The sequence below is a fragment of the Gossypium hirsutum genome, chromosome D08 (genome assembly GCF_007990345.1).
Source record: "Gossypium hirsutum isolate 1008001.06 chromosome D08, Gossypium_hirsutum_v2.1, whole genome shotgun sequence".
Taxonomy (NCBI): Eukaryota; Viridiplantae; Streptophyta; class Magnoliopsida; order Malvales; family Malvaceae; genus Gossypium; species Gossypium hirsutum.
The window spans coordinates 44,070,832-44,083,865 of NC_053444.1; the positions used below are offsets into that span (position 1 = coordinate 44,070,832).

General features: G+C 34.2%; 1 protein-coding gene across 2 annotated transcripts; it reads right to left on the reverse strand.

The window, feature by feature from the left end:
* Positions 1–7,686: 7,686 nt before the first annotated feature.
* LOC107946639 (uncharacterized protein At5g41620) lies at positions 7,687–11,737 on the reverse strand. Of its 2 annotated transcripts, XM_041098125.1 has the most exons (3): positions 11,093–11,737; positions 9,985–10,107; positions 7,687–9,446 (listed from the first exon to the last, which is right to left on the reverse strand). In XM_041098125.1, exons 1-3 carry the CDS (start codon positions 11,219–11,221, stop codon positions 7,923–7,925), a joined length of 1,776 nt encoding a protein of 591 aa, XP_040954059.1. In that variant the 5' UTR covers positions 11,222–11,737; the 3' UTR covers positions 7,687–7,922. The 2 variants fall into 2 exon arrangements, with proteins under 2 accessions (XP_040954059.1, XP_016736540.2); XM_016881051.2 differs by lacking the exon at positions 9,985–10,107 and having other exon boundaries at positions 11,093–11,542.
* Between the last annotated feature and the right edge of the window lie 1,297 nt (positions 11,738–13,034).

The following is a 13,034-nucleotide window of genomic DNA, read 5'->3' on the forward strand; positions in this document are numbered from 1 at the left end:
TGTTTTAACCCGAAGAATTTCACCAGTTTCACATTTCAATTCAAGAATTTTCTGTCTACAGTTCACCTTGACATCATGCAAAGTCAACCAATCCATCCCTAAAGTAACATCAAACTCATCAAATGGTAACAACATTAAATTTGCTGGAAAACAATGACCTTGAATCATTAAAGGGCAATTCTTGCAAACCTTATCGACTAACACATATTTGCCTAAAGAGTTTGACACTTTAATCACGAATTCAGTAAATTCAACAGGAAAATTCTTATTAGATACTAAATTCACACAAACATAAGAATGAGTAGACCCGGGATAAATCAATGCAATAACATCAGTGTCATTGAGAGAAAATGTACCAGTAATCACATCGGGAGATGATGCATCCTCTCGAGTACGTATAGCAAAAGCTCTAGCAGGTGTTCTAGTTTCTGGTCTCACAGCTGTATGTTTCATTGCAGTTTTACTGCTAGCTCTATTTCCGGTATTTCTCGGTGGTCTACCTTTGCTAACAGTATCACCCAATCTAACATTTTGAAAATTTTCTTCTTCAACTTTCTCAGGGCAATCTTTAATGTAGTGTTGTCGAGAACCACACTTGAAACAAGCTCGGCTAATTAACTAGCACTCACCAGGATGTTGCCTTCCACAATGTTGACACTCAAGTTTATTAGACTTCACACTGGCCACACTAGCTATTGAAGTACCTTGAGCTTTCAGATTCAAATATGATCTCCCACGATCTCGGTAAGAATACCCAGTTGAAGCAGTCGATCGAGAATTCACTTCTTTGAACTTCTTTGACTGAGTTTGGAATGACTTACTCATTGGTCTTTTTCTTGCATCTCGAACCTCAATCACAGCTTTTCTCTTTTATTTATTCAATTCTTCAGCCTTGCAAGCTCTTCAACCAGTACCACAAATTCTTTCAGTTCCAACATCCCAACAAACATTCTGATATCTTCATTTAACCCGTCTTCAAACCTTTTACACATAATAGCTTCTATGGGTACACACTCTTGAGCATATTACTAAGTCTAACAAACTCTCTTTCATATTCTGCCACAGACATTCGGCCCTACTTTAATTCGAGAAATTCCTTACGTTTTTTATCAATGAACCGTTGACTTATGTATTTCTTTCTGAATTCCTTTTGGAAGAAACCCCATGTAACTCTTTCTTTCGGAACCACAGATACTAATGTTTTTCACCAACGATATGCTAAATCTTTCAGTAAAGATATGACACATTTTAAACATTCTTCAGGAGTACACGATAATTCATCAAATACCCAGATAGAATTTTCAAGCCAAAATTCTGCCTTCTCGGGATCATCATCTATGTTAGCCCTGAAATCTTTCGCCCCTTGTTTTTAGATTTTATCAACTGGGGGTTTAGATTTTATCAACTGGGGGTTTACTCGGTTTTACTAATTCAACACCTTGTGAAGCTACAGGAATCGGTTGAGGAATAGGAGGGGTGGAGGAGGTTGAACATTCGGATTTGCTCGAATAAACTCTGTGTACCAATTATTCATCATATGAAGGAAGGCTTCTCGAGCCTCATCCTGACTATGTGTTTCAGTTCCATGTCTACTTTCCTCAGGTACGGTCCCTTGCGCGGGAGTCGGCGCATTGCTTTCTACATCATCCGCTACAGCTCGGTCAGGATCCATTTACTATATAAAAACACAATTTTAACTTGTCAGAAACATCACACTATCACAATATATTTATGGCCTGTATAGATAGACTTTCACACATATTTTGTTAGTCCGAGAACCAGCTAAACCGTAGCTCTGATACCACTAAAATGTAACACCTCTTACCCGTGTTCATCGCCGAAACAGGGTAAAAAGTATTATCAAACATAAATTACATATTTTCATACAATCGGAGTTTCTTTTTATAAAATTTTTGACATAATCCCTTTTACAAATCTCTAATCCCTCCTGCAAATTTTCAAAACGCAATCTCAAACCAATTCAATATTTCAACTAATACAGCTATATACTTAAACATAATTAAATCATTCACGACATTCAAAGTAACCTCGCTAGCATTTTTAAAAAACAACCTATCAATTAATATACATTAACATCTTAAGCTAAGTAGTAATTAGTATATATATACATCACATTAACATTAAATCTTCTATACATGCCATAATTCAGAAATATTGGTTTCAAAATACCAAAAGATGTAGATAGTGTGGATGATCCCCGACTCTGTCTGAATTCCGAGATGATTTATAACACTATAAAACAAGAAAAATAAATAAAAAGAAGTAAGCATATAGCTTAGTAAGTACGTACGTAATTGATAAACAAATTTAAAACATGTTTCCATAGATAACATAATTTTAATCAACCATAAATTTGATATTTATTCAAATTCCAGCAAACTATTTTTCTGCATTGTAGTCACTAAATTATTTTTATCTGGAGCTACGGAACTCCAAATTAAGTTCTGTAAATTTTCCCTGAAACTAGACTCATATACCGGCTTATCATAAAAGTTTCAGAATTTTTTACTTGGCCAATTAGTACATTTTATTCTTTAAATTTACCCCTATTTCACTGCTCAATATCTCTGACCTCTGTTCACTAAAAATGAATTATCTCACTGTACAGAATTAAAATAATATTTTTGTTTCTTTCTTTTAAAAATAGACTCGTTGAGGATTCTAATCATATATATTATATCTCATAATTATTTTTTTAAAATTTTTAATGATTTTTTCAAGTCAGAACAGGGGATTCCGAAATCAATCCGACCCTGCCTCACTAAAATTCAAATATCTCAAAATATACAACTCTTTTGTTTGATCTTCTTCTTTTATATGAAAGTAGACTCATTAAGCTTTAATTCCATATCTCATTCAACCAATAAATACATTTCTACAATTTTTGGTGATTTTTCAAACTAACATCACTTCCACTGTTCGAATCTGTTCTGTTTCAACTTCACTCATTTACATAACATTACAACAATTTATTTTGTAAGCACAGTACAAAACTTCATCACTCCAGTTACTCTTTAGCAAATTTTCACACTTCAATCACATACTCATATTTGTTTATCAATACTCATATCCCATTGAACACGTCGGTATAATAGCGAATATTCGGTGGTTTGCACATAGTACCACCCGTGTAATTATTATCATTCGATACACGTAGTAGCCTTCACATAGTACTACACACGTGATCAAACTTTTCGGTTCACGTAGTAGCATGCCCATAGTACTACACACATGACGAAAGCCTTCCAGTACGCATAGTAGCCTGCACATAGTACTACACATGTGACCATTATCTATCGATACACGTAGTAGTCTGCACTTAGTACTACACACGTGTTTATAGGCACTTTATTCAAGCCTTTCTTATTCCGACAATCCCACAGAGATTCTTACTTTTCAAGGATTTACAATTTATCCGTACACAAATCACAATTTCAATATTTCATTCCAATCCCATAACAAATTTAATAATTCAATTCAACTACTTCACTTATTACTTGTCAATGATATATCCACAATTCAAGCAGATTTTAATCGATTCAACTATAAATTCTAAATTTCTAATTGTTATATAACTATTTCATATTCAACCATTTCTCATATGTTATAACAAAATATCAGAAATAGTTATAAACTTACATATTACTTACCTCGGTGCAAAATATAGGAATTTTGCAATTCAATCTACAATCTTTTCCTTTCCCTTATCGAGGTTGATTCCACGTCTTTCTTTATCTATAATAGCAAATTTAGCTTGTTTAATATTCACATTTATCAAAATAATCTTCGACTCAACTTTTGACAAAATTACAATTTTGTCACTAAACTTTTGCATATTTACATTTTTGCCCCAAAGTTCGGAAATTAAATTTTATTCCTTATTATTATATTTTATAACATGCTGAACACTTTTACCTTCTATGGAAACATCAAATTCTCACTCTAACTCTTACTTATGAGCATTAAATATTTTTACCGATTATGTTATTTTGCTCGGTTTCACTTAAAATCGACTAGCAAAAGTTGTTTAACATAAATTCTAGCTTCATATTCTTCCATAAAACATCAAATACATACATTTCACACATGGGTAATTTTTCAAATTTCAACCCTAGCTCAAAATAACAGTAGAAATAGATAAACCAAGCTACAGGAATCTCAAAAATGCAAAGAACATTAAAAACGGGGCTAAAGTGCACTTACAATCAAGCTTGAAAGTGGCAAAAACCCTAGCTATGGAGTCCTTCAAGTTTCAGCAGCAAGCAAATATGATAACACCATTTTTTACATCTTTTTCCCATTTTAATTCTATTTATTTACTAAATGATCAAAATGCTCTTACTTAAAAAAATCTTATTTCACTTATTTCTTGTCCATTTTTGTCCATCACTAACTAGTGGTCTAATTACCACATAATGACCCCTAATTTATAATTCCATAACAATTAAATACCTTTAACAAATAAAACCAACTTTTGCACTTTTTACAATTTAGTCCTTTTGACTAAATTGAGTGTCCAAACGTCAAAATTTTCGAATAAAATTTTCACGAAATCTTTCCGTGAAATTGTAGACCATAAAAATATAGTAAAAATAATTTTTTTCTCTTCGAATTTGTGGTCTCGAAACCACTGTTCCGACTAAGCCCTAAATCGGGCTGTTACAACTAGAAAAGTAAACCCATAAAATATCATGAGGACCACAATAATAATCAATCAAATTCTAACCACATTGCCTTATCCCCACAATTCAAAGAATAATATTAATACCTCCTATGCAAATACTAAATTCTAACTTGGATCACTTCCTTGGTATCCTCGCACCACTCACACCGCAAACGCTAAATATTTACAATAGTTAGAGAGAGTGGGTAAGTTTAAACAAGATAAATGAATGTTAAAATAACTACAAAGTATACACAACATAAAAGGTTAAACAAGAGCATACTACAACACGTTCACAACTATATTCTAACCATGCCACAATAACATATTCACGCTTCATTAAACCTTAAAACTAGCATATACTCTCACATAAGGCTACACTCAACTCATATTCTAATAACTCATTTTACAATAATTCATCAAGACTAAACAATGTATACATGCTTTAATAACTCACAAGTCTAACTTATATATTCACATGCATTCATACGTTAAATGATAATGACCCAAACTACAATTACATACACAAATTACCATGATAACATACTAACATTTTCTTAAAACTTAAATGAGCTCATTTAGCATATTATTCACATGTTTATGCATCTGTCTCACATCGTATTATCACAATATATAAGATCACATTTAAACAATAATTTGGCACTTGAGGCTATGAAACATAAAAGTGGGCTCTATCACCACACATCGAATACAAGGATCTCAAACAAACCAATTAACTCATAAAGTCAAACATATCCCAAAAAGTGAAGCATAAAGCTAACGCTCTCCAACACACCAAACATATCTCGTTGAATGGAGCTTAGCTCACATTCCCTTATCTCTCCAACCTGTCCCAAGGCCTCAATGCCCAAAAACACAATAGATATAGGTGAGTACTCACATTTAATTGCACATTAAGTGCCACAATAATGCTTATTGAGCCATTACATATCCGACCCCATATGTGTGCATTAAAATCAGTACATCATATATCACATACAAGTATTCTCACATATTACTTGTCATAATAATATTACATTCCACAATTCAACACATATATTCTTACCGGAATTCCGCTCGCTTTCACTACACATTTGCATTATTAGCGTCTCATTATCTGTTATTTGGCATGTATATAAGGCCCACAACACAACACAATTCACAATAGTTATCACTCATGTCTCATATGACAATATCGCATCATAATAATCAATCCACAATTATTCATTTAATCACATAATTGCCAAAATAAAGCAAGGGAAATAAAAAGCTTACACTCGAAACTTAGGATAGGGGTTTATGCTATTCTTAAGCTTCCAATTAACACTATGAATCGTGTTTACAAGTAGCGATTCCAAACACTCACCGTCCACGCTTTCACCTAGATGTCGAAAGTTTAAACTAGCTTTTCCATGCCTTTTGCCTTACTCGAAGAAAACTCCAATGGTTCCGATGCTTCACACATAATAACCACACAACATACACAATCAATTAGCAGCCAAAGACTCACCTAAACCAACCAAAAATGCAAGCCTAAGTTATATCCCTCATGAAATTGAAATTTCGACTAACAAACTTGAAACTCAAATATCTTTATCTTAAATCATTCTCATTACCTATAATTGATTCCAATCATCTATTTATGCATCTAAGAACAATTCCTAACCTTAAAATTGCTCAAAACTATGCAGATTCATGGATCCGAAATTTCAACATACAATGGCAATTTTCACAAAAACTCAATAAAAGGTTGGAAATCTTCAACGAAACTTTAAAGTAAGTTTAGAAACCTTCTAATCATGTTAAAACTAATTGAAAAACACTTTGAAACCACGTTTTACCCAAAATCCCAAAATCCACAATTAACGATCCAATTTTTTATTTTTATTTAAAACATGCAATTTAACAGCTAAAAACTCAATTTAAAGGATCAAATAACATCAAAAAATAATTAGGAATCGAATCGTTACCTTAGTTGACAAAAAATGAAACATTTGATTGAAAACCTGAAAAACCTAAAAATTAAACAATGGAGAAATCTATGGTATTCTTGGATGTTTTTCTTGAAATACTATGGAGATTTATGGCTTGATGAATGATAGAAATTTAAGGAATTAAGTTTGGGAATCAAAATTGAATGAGAAGAGCTTTGGAATGCAATGGACGGCAAAACGAAAATAAAGAGAAGAGATTAATGTGAATTTTATAAAGATGAAAGGGAAAATAGGATGAAAATTAAAATTTGGTTTAATTACCTTTTAAAAACTCATAATTCAAACCCTTTTACAAATCAACCCTTATTTCAAAATTGAAAGTATTTTGAACATTATTTTCAAAAATTGTTTTAATTTCTAAAATGACATAGGCAAAAACATATCCAAATACCATGCTAATGAAATTCCTAAGTTCACTAGAGCTAAAATTTCTATTTTAACCTCAAAACTTTTAGGCCTAATTTTGGGGTGTGACATTAGGAGTAGGTCACTATGCATGTGCTAATTGATAATATAAGATAGATGCAAATTACGACGATTTACCAGATCTATTTATTTGATTGAGATGAGTAGACTGTCTTTGTTAATCCGTAATAGGGGTTATGAATCTGTCGGTATGTTTTGTAAAGCATAAATCCACATACAGCTACATTATCACCTATTGTGTGGTTGTAGGAATGTTTTTAGCCGATTATTTGTTTATCTTTTCTTTGAATTTTTGCACTATTTTACCAAGTGTTATTTGAAAAGTAAGTGTGTTATTTAAATTATTTAAGGTGAGTGATAATACTTTAACTACCAGAGTTTTAAATCCATTATTAAATAAAATCATTGAACAAAGCTTCGCAAAATAAAATTAATAAATCTCAACTGCATTAAAATATAAGATTTCACTCCTTATTTTGCTCTCTTTAAATACTATTGTTGATTTACTTTGTTCTATCTTTGTCGCAACATCAATTGGGGAGACATGACACATAGCAAACTGTGTGCCTTTGCAAAAATGCATGCAGCCAAGCACCTATTTATGTTTATTTCACCCAAAATATAGCTTTAGCCAAACTGATTCGTGACTATGTTGTGTGATATTACTTCAATATACAGACATACAAAGAATCCAAGAATTACAGATGACCGAAGATCATGACATAGCAACATGCGGATTCACATAACATAAATCCGCACTGCAAGCAACACATGCAGAAGCAGCCAATCCAGCGAGCTTTAATCGTCAGCTGATTATTCTATGACTTACCCTTGAATATTTTTAAACGTGAACGTGGCCCTTTGGACCTTGCTTCAAGAAGCTTGGCCTTCAAAGTGTTCTCCTTCGTTCCTGGAGGTAGCTTTGTTGAAGACTCTGATTCATCTAAGTCAGGGGATGTGAATTTTGTCATCCATTGCCGCACTGGGCTCAGCTGGTTCCTCCGTGCCGGGAAACTACAGGAAGCCTCGCCACAGTCGTTTTCAGGATTTATATTCCCACCTTCCAACAGTGCCATGTGATTTCTTATTAAGTTATCCAGTACATAATTTGAGCTCAATCCATGTATCTCATCAAGCTTATTTTTTCTTCCCTCGCTGCCATATTGGGTGGCTTCATCATTTTCAAACTTTTGTGACACTGTTATTTCAGTGGTGTTCCCTATACCAGTGTCTTCCTGTGCCGAATCGGCCAATTGAGATTTTTTATTTCCATTACACATAGCTCTGGCCATCTTTTCTTCGAACTTTACTTGTAAACTGGAAGGATGCCGAGTTTTACTCTTCTCGTGAGATGGAGGTTTTTTCTCTGCATGATTTGATTTTATTGTTTCTTCAAGATCACCATTTAGAGCTACATCTTTATGTGATTTGAGGTCAACATTGTTTGGCTTATTCAGCTCAAAACAATTCGAATCACTGCTGGCAGAATCTTCCTCATCACAAACATCTTTAGGTGCACTAACTGCTTCATTTAGAGGTACAGATTCAAGCGACTTCCTGCGATCCTTTCGTGATAAATAATTAGAACGCTTAGAAACAGAAGTACTGATCCGTTTAGCTTGAAGGAAAGTCTCTATCTCAAAGCCTAATTTGTCTATCATTGACTTCTGTTCATGGAAACCCGACTGAGCTTCTTCCGGCTTGATCTGCATTCGCTCATCAAGCCAAGATTCAGATATATGAAGAATCATACGATCACAGTCAGCTGCTCCATCCCAATCTTCATCAGATTTCTGTCTAAGACCATGCACCTCACGTTCATAGCTTTTTATTCCCCTTGCAAACTCATCACAAAGATCTTCCAAAAGCTTCCTTGATTTCCTTTCTCTTTCAAGGTCTTTCAAGGCATTAGACAGAGAAACTTTTATGTCAGATACTTCCCGAGCTAACTTCCTGTGTAGACTCTCTGAACGTTTTCTTAACTTTCTTTCATCTTCTAGTTCATCCCTCACAGACTGTACAGCAGCGTGAATCCGATCTTGCTCCTTACTCTTCCTAGCTAGTTTGTCTTCAGCAATCTGCTTCATCAAATCATCAATTTCATGTCGATCTGCTTGTTGATCTCGCAGTAACTCCTTAATCCTAACACGAGCATGATCTAGTTCCATCTTCAATGCTTTTATCAATGAGATATTCGATACATGTTGTTCTTCCAGGCTCCAAATCCGATTCAGTACTTTTAACAGCTCTGTAGACGTTTTGAGATTATAATGCGACTCAACAACCCTTCCCCTAAAATCCAACGAACTGCTAGGAGTGACTGCAGGATTATAAGGTGCCACCTGAAAAAGTGGGGCATCTCAAATCTCTGGATGGGTCAGAAGTGAAAATTAAATGGGAAAGACCTAATAATCAAACCATGAAATTGATATTTAACATAATAACACAAAAAGGAAATCAGTGTGAAGTTGAAGATAGTCCGAATTTATTCATAAAGATTTTCATCTTAAACAAACTCTGAAATGCTTTTTTAAAACAAGCATGCTATGGCAGGAATAAAACATAAGTAATAATTATTATATCACAAATGCCCAACCATGACATCTATCAACTTAGAACCTAACTCAAAAAGAGTCAAATTTGAGACAGAGACTAGAGAGACATAAATCAAAGTCAGGCTATAAGCCTATAACTGATATGAATCCACTTGGTCATGGCTTAAGCTAAGCAGGACTTGTAACAATCTTTCTTACCCGAACTCAAATTCCAGGAAGTTTCAGTTGAAGTAGCAATTACAGAAAGGAAAAAATCATCTTTCCTATTCCATATTTATTCCCCAGATAGTACATCTTTTAAGTAGGAAGTCGAAGAAAGTTTTACCTCCATTGAACTGCCATAACTTGCAGGAGATACAGGCTGAAGGGCATTATTATTTTCAATTGATCGATGGTGTTTCATAAGTGTTTGTGCAACATGCCTCCTCAAACTACTAGCACTCTCCGGCTGATATAAGAAACAAAACAGGAATATAGGTAAGAGAAGGCATTCCTTCCACCTCTGGTAACTCTATATCTTCGTTTTACAGAAGTGGCTGAAGACATTGTGTTGAAGCCAAAAACAACTGGATTAAATCAACTAATACTTCATTCATTGTTGAGTTTTTTAAGTAATAATTATCAATTCAATGGCTTTTGGTCCTCATTAGGGTACAAGAAATACTCAATGGCCAATTCCTTCAAAAAGTTTCAAGCTTAAGACTAATTACAATCAAACATGAAGCAGCATCCAACTACCAAATAACTGCATCAAACACCAACGGGTTTATGCTATTAATAGACAATTGTATACTTTGTTTTTTCGATAATATTAATTTAGCAGACAGAACAAGTTAGTATATAACAAATTAAAATGCCGGCATTTAATGATGATTCTAAGATCCTACTAAGAACTAAGTTGTAAATTGGATCAATCAGAATCACTAATGACAAAACCAATTACAGAGATGAAAGTATAAGACTAAGAGAAACTCTCCATTCTTTTCCAGGAAAACCTTGAACTTGTTCATGTTTAATCGTATACAAAGCCGCACTAGATTTTGCACTGAATAGAACGCTTGACAAAGCAATCTTTCCAACAATAAGCGACTAAATAATAAACAAGAGGGCATTCAAAGCAAATAATCAAACTAAAAAACACACTCTATAAACGGGAAAACAAAGCAACAAATTATGCAGGAGAATAATCAAACAACCAAGACCAATAATATGAAAGCAAAAACGTAGCCCTATTAACATAAACTGTAAGCATCACAAAGCATGTAGTTAGATGGGAAAACAAGTCTCATTTACCACACCCAAAGTTCCAAACCCATCTCACCAACTAACAGATAAAATATCCTTCAAAGAAAAATTAACATATAAGTAAAAAAAATAAATAAATTGACACTACTAGTGCATAAACAGAAATATAAAACAAGAAAAGGAAATACCTGGTCAGGATCAGAACTGGGGCAAGGATCAGCCAAGAAGTGAGAAAAATCAATGCCCTTGTCCTTGAAAAGGTTGTTGTGATGGCGTTGATGGTAGCGGCCATTAGTGTTGTTAGCACCTCTATGCATTTTAGGTTGAGGAGGCTGAAGGAATTGGTAAAACTCCCAGAGTGAAGCAGCTAGCTTTCTTGCAGAAACAGCGGCAGGAGGGGAAGGGGTGGTGGTGTTATGATGAAGTTGAGCAAAAGGGTGGTAAAGTCTCCAAGAGAGGAGTGGAGTAGTGGGGCCCCTTCCTTTCCTATTCCCTACCAATAACACCCTCCTACTCAACTTTTTACACAAATTTTGCTTCTTTTCTGCTCCCAATTCTCCACCTTTTTCCTGCTCTTTTCATCTCTCCTTTTCTTTCTTTCTTCCAAGCCTTCAAAAGGGTTTTAATTAAAAATTAAATACAACTGTTTTCTTTTCTTTTCTTCTATTCTTTTTCACTTACCCCCCGCCCCACATGGCCATGGGGTCTAGGTTCTAGTCTGAAATTTAATTTGGCTCTTTACTGTGGATATTCTGTCTTTTTCTTATTTATATCTAAACTGCTTTTGGGTTCTGCCTCCACCTTGCAAGTGAATAACACACTGATTGATCATGGACAAGAAAATGTTGGAGGGTAGTGAATTGGATGTATTAAATCGTTTGGCAAAAAAATTCGATGTTTCAAGTTAAGGTTTTATGCGAAAAATTAATTTTAAATAAGAGATTTGATTTGGCCTATTTCAAATCAAATCCATCCCATATAAATTATGTGATCTCGAAGAATTTCATTAAAAAAAAAAAGGTCGATTACCTGTCAAGCAATACGCTTTGTGATTGCACCAAGCTAAGGGAGCTGTAAAAGTAATAAAAGAACCTTTGATTAGGGTGGTTACTTACTGAAATAGGTTTAGGGAAAAACAATGTCTACCCATCCAATCCAACCATCAATCACGGTTATGAAGGGGATTGTTACAGTGACCAACTCTTATTAAACCAAGAAATGTCATTGTTGTTTACTCACAAGATCTTGGTCGCGTTTACAGTTGAATTATTATATTTACAGTAATAAAGTAGCATTTTAACCCGTATTATGTGTGTTAAGAAAGATAACGAGGAGCGCAAGGTGGGGCTTAATGTGTTTTTCTTTTTTCTTTTCCTCTCGAATACAATGATCCGATGCATCCAACTTACCAAAACCAAAATTATACTCTAAATAAAAAAATTGTCTTTATTCCCCCTCCTACTTTTATAGGGAAATAGGATGTTTTTATAGGACTGGCACGTCCGGCACCGGGGCAATAAGGAGCCAAAGCGAAGTGGCAGGTGGCGATTAGTGATTAGCTATTGAACTTTGCTAAGGGTGGGTTTGGATGGGGCGATTGGGTGCGGTGCGGTGCGTTTAGTTTACTTTTTGTCTCACGCTACAGTATCACTACAGTATCTAATCTCACCTCCACCGTTGTTTTTACACTAACCGCAGGTAAACGCACCGCCCATCCAAACTCACCCTAAGGATACTTACTTTAGCTTCCTTGTCGTGTTGGGGTTTCTTACACTCATGAAAAGCATTGGAACTGGACACGATTTTGTTTGTAAATTCTAATATCTCATCTTTATTTAAAACCTCTTACATTAAAATGGTATTTCAGAATCCGGATTCTTTTGCATCTTATGATTTTAGATCAATTTCATTATGTTTCATACATATCCTAAAATAAATATTATATAACTATTTAATAATTTATATTTATTCCAGTTTCGACAAAAAACATATTTATTTCAGTTTGTATCAAATACAAAGTACGAAACATATATATACATTGTCGAACCCATTTTTTTGATAAAACAAAAAGTTTAGTTGCCGACTTTGAAAACCAAAAATTAGAGTCGTCACTGATTCTTTATTGAGGTG

Bases quoted from the DNA above. Each gene is read 5' to 3' on its own strand.
- LOC107946639 (XM_041098125.1), bottom strand. From the start codon at position 11,221: ATGCATAGAGGTGCTAACAACACTAATGGCCGCTACCATCAACGCCAT. The intron at 10,108-11,092 runs GTATTTCCTTTT...TTCTTATATCAG, and splicing joins CCAGTTCTGATCCTGACCAG to CCGGAGAGTGCTAGTAGTTT. The intron at 9,447-9,984 runs GTAAAACTTTCT...CCACTTTTTCAG, and splicing joins GTTATGGCAGTTCAATGGAG to GTGGCACCTTATAATCCTGC.